General features: G+C 40.2%; 1 protein-coding gene across 1 annotated transcript in view; it reads left to right on the forward strand.

Moving 5' to 3' along the window:
* Positions 1-456: 456 nt before the first annotated feature.
* Positions 457-3,833, forward strand: part of LOC102388409 (matrix metalloproteinase-27) — a 14,218-nt gene continuing 10,841 nt past the window's right edge. Inside the window, exons 1-3 of the mRNA XM_006038059.1 lie at positions 457-614; positions 1,260-1,408; positions 1,500-1,628. Of these exons, the coding sequence (XP_006038121.1) occupies positions 457-614; positions 1,260-1,408; positions 1,500-1,628 (436 nt within the window). The remainder of the gene's footprint in view (positions 615-1,259; positions 1,409-1,499; positions 1,629-3,833) is intronic.

The raw sequence follows: 3,833 nt of genomic DNA on the forward strand, positions 1-3,833 counted from the left end.
CTTATATCATATAGAATCTGACTGTTTGAATTGGTTAGGGCATTGCTAGCTCATACATTTCATGCGCATTTATGCACAGACTTCAGTAAAACTAAATCATGTAAAATCAGTACTGGTAGTTAATTTCAAGGGAATAAGAAACATAGACAGTGTTATAGGTTTGTGGTTATCCAGGCTAGTAATAAAAATAATTGCTGGGGGACTGGGAAACCACAGACAGCTGAAGCACAATGTAGGAATAATGGTGTGTTAAATTCACATTTTAAAATCCAAAACAAAATGTTGTAAAACTTATCTTGGGGGGGGGGGGGGGGGAGAGGGACCTCTAAACACATTCCAAAACAAAATGTTGTAAAACTTATCTTGGGGGGGGGGGTTGGACAGGAACATCTATACACATTTCATGAGCATGAACCTGATCCAAAGCATCTTTTATAGAAGAGGAATTCTAATGCCATGTTTGAAAAAATCCAAAAATTGCACACATGTTTGGGATTGAATGTAATAAGGAAGCAAGAGTTTCAGAATGTGGGAGTGATGCAGGAATCCACATGTGGAGATGCTGATGTTGGTACCATTTTGCCAGGCTGGCAAAAAAACAGACTGACATATAGGTAATATTTCTCTTTTTTTTTTCTTGTGCTTAAAAATTGGTCTGTTTAGAAAAAAAACAGATCCAAAGTTAGCCTTCTGGATATCCAAATTCAGTGTCTCAAAGTATCATCTATAGCATGTGACCCAAGCTAACAAGAAGAAAGATTTTTTTTCTCTAATTGCTGAACATGCAAACACTCCCTAGGCTCTAAGAGTCAAGTTAGAACTTTACTATCCTGACATTGTATCTAGCAAAGATTCCTCAGGCCAAATTGGAAACTCACTTACGTCTATATGATCCAAAAATGTCTTCAAATTATGTCTGAAGTGATGGCTTACTATTGGCAACAGGATTAACAGAGACTACTTTCAATATTATCAGGAAAAAGAAGTCTTGAGTAAGAGTCATTTTGTTAGTGCATTCCTGTTTCTCAAGATGCAAAATCATGTTCTATCACATATATAATTACATTTGTGATGAAGAAGACATGTTAGCAAGATGCCACATTCCTGTCACACACACAATCCACAGAGATTATTGGGTGCTTGAGGACTGGAGTTCAGGTCTGCTGTAGTCCATGATCCAGATAGTAGTTGATAAATTCTCTATATCAACTGCAAGTATTATTATAACATAATATCTGCTTGTTTCTTTATATCTGTAGAATACTGAACAGCACACTTGATATGAAAGAAAAAGATGTGGATAAAGCAATCAGGAAGGCATTTCAATTGTGGAGTACTGTGACACCCCTGAGTTTCAGTGGAATTTATGAAGGGACAGCTGATATAAGGATCACTTTTGTGACCAGAGGTAGCGTACCAACTGTACATCAACAACAGAATTAATGTACACTTTTACCTCTAGTTATGATACAAATGTTTTTCTACATGTTACTATCTAGCTCATGATAGCTGCCCTTGTAATTTTGATGGTCCCTATGGAAGGCTTGCTCATGCCTTTCCACCCAGTGAAAGTCTTGGTGGGAAAGTCCACTTCGATGAGGATGAAAACTGGACAGCAGGCTCAGATGGTAGGTCTAAAAAATCTCTGTATTATGTTAATGATTTCTAATATCTGCTTGACTTTATCTGGGGAAAGAATGGACTGAGATGAAGGCACCTGTTTATAAAGTGACATTAATATCAATATTAATTAATATTATAAAGCTATTAGTAGCAATCTTCAGATTTCTCTGACAGATTTGCTTGGAAAAGGATGCCTATTTGATCACAGTGAAACATGCTTACTTCTCATGGGCAGCTTGTTTTACTTATACTGGGGGTGAGTCTACACATGTTCTTTAATGCACAGTAGCCTATTTTACTGCACATTAAAGCATCACATAAAAAAACTTGTGCAATTACACTAATGCACAGCAATATCAGCTACCCAATGCGCAAGTATTTAGTATCTCACATTGGAAGTACTAAATTGAATGTGCATTAGGAAAAGCATATTAATGCATGTGTAGACATACCCTGGAATACTCATAGTGACTAATTGCAAATATACCACAAGAGCCTTATCTACACCAAAGGATAGAATGAGAAGTAAATGAACAAATGGGAATAGCACCATTGGAAGCAGCAACAGTACAGGGTCCTCATTAACAACATAAGAAAAGAATGGAGCCAGTAGCTGAGTCATTATTGTTTTGTATCATGTCTGTAATAGGGGCAGCATTCTCTTTCTCTTTGTACGCCTAAATGACAGTCTTCTAGCCATATAAGTGGAGTTTTTGGTAGTTATGCACAGGTTGCAAGTCTGTTACCCCTGCACTGTGGATATAAAACCATGTGTACTTAGACTGAGCATGCACAATAGGCTATACATTAGCCAGGAAGGTATGCAGGTATGTACATGGGCCCATTGTGGATGCATAGGGGCATGTAAGCCATGAAAATGTAGGTTGCCAGAACTCCATGACTAGCAGAAGCAGGAGAAGGGGGATATTGTCCCATATTTTAGCCCCTGTAGCTGGGTGGTTAGCCCCTTTTGGGCACATCCAGACATGCGTGGACATTTGGTTCCCCAGAGACAAGAAGCAGTGGTGGACTTTACACCGCCGCTTCTTTTTCCCAGGGAAAACCCATGCCAAGCATGCTTTGGCACATGGCAAATTGCCCCGGGTGGCATAGACGAGGCTGCGGCCAGCACTGTGCTGGCCCCAGCAGACTTACCTGGAATCCTGGGGTCCTTCCAGAGCTGCAGCCACAGTGAACCTGCCGGGAAGAGCCTGGCCGGAGGCCGCAGCACAGATCCAAGTGGCCCGGCTTTACTTTTTAGTAGCGCATGCTGCCTGAGAGTGCGCTGCTTTGGGGGGTTTTTCCAGATTTTTTTTTTACTCCTGGGGGGTCAGAAAAAAAATGCAGGAAAAAAAAACAGAGCATCACATGGAGAACTCCCGACTGTGTGGTATGTGGTGCTGCAAATGTGTTTGCAGTGCCATATACTGCACAACCACAGTAGTCTGGATGCGCCCTTGGAGGTTTGGTTCCTGGGTTATCAGTGCATAACCTACTGCCTATGCTCAGTCTACACAGGCATGCTTATGTGTCCACAGTGCCAGGATAAGTTCCAAAACAAGTCAGATGTGTAGCTAGAAAACTGCAATTTAGGCACAAAAAAAGAAATAGAATTCTTCCATAGACCCTTACTACATCTGCAATATTTCTGCATGGTTTGAAGCACAACTCCATTGAATACTGATTTCTGAGATATTTAAGTCTTTTGGAATTCCTTAAAAGTTCAGTAAACTTGTGAGACAAAAAGTCACACTCCTAGAAAAGGTCACACTCCTCCTACAGAAGATTTTCCATAAGTCCTTTGAGTCTACAGTTTTCTAGTCCTTTTCTCAAAACGGAGGATGAAAAGAAGGCTAATGTTCATCAGGAAAGGTTTAGGTTAAATCTTTCAAAATATAATTCCCAAATATCTGAGAGGCAGTAGAGGTTGTTCTGGGACTTACTGTGTGCTGGAACAAAAGAGAAGCTATTTGGACATAGTGGAAAAAATATTTTTGTTGGGAAATGTTAATTCATTGAAATCCAATTTTTAGACAGGCTACAAAAGTGGGCAGATTAGAATAGGATGGGATTCAACGTAGGCAAATGCAGGGTGCTGCACCTTGGGAGAAGGAATCCACAGCATACATACAGGCTGGGGAGTTCCCTTCTTGAAAGCACAGAGGCAGAAAGGGATCTTGGAGTCATTATTGACTCCAAGATGAACATGA

The sequence above is a fragment of the Alligator sinensis genome, unplaced genomic scaffold, assembly GCF_000455745.1.
Source record: "Alligator sinensis unplaced genomic scaffold, ASM45574v1 scaffold1802_1, whole genome shotgun sequence".
Classification (NCBI taxonomy): Eukaryota; Metazoa; Chordata; order Crocodylia; family Alligatoridae; genus Alligator; species Alligator sinensis.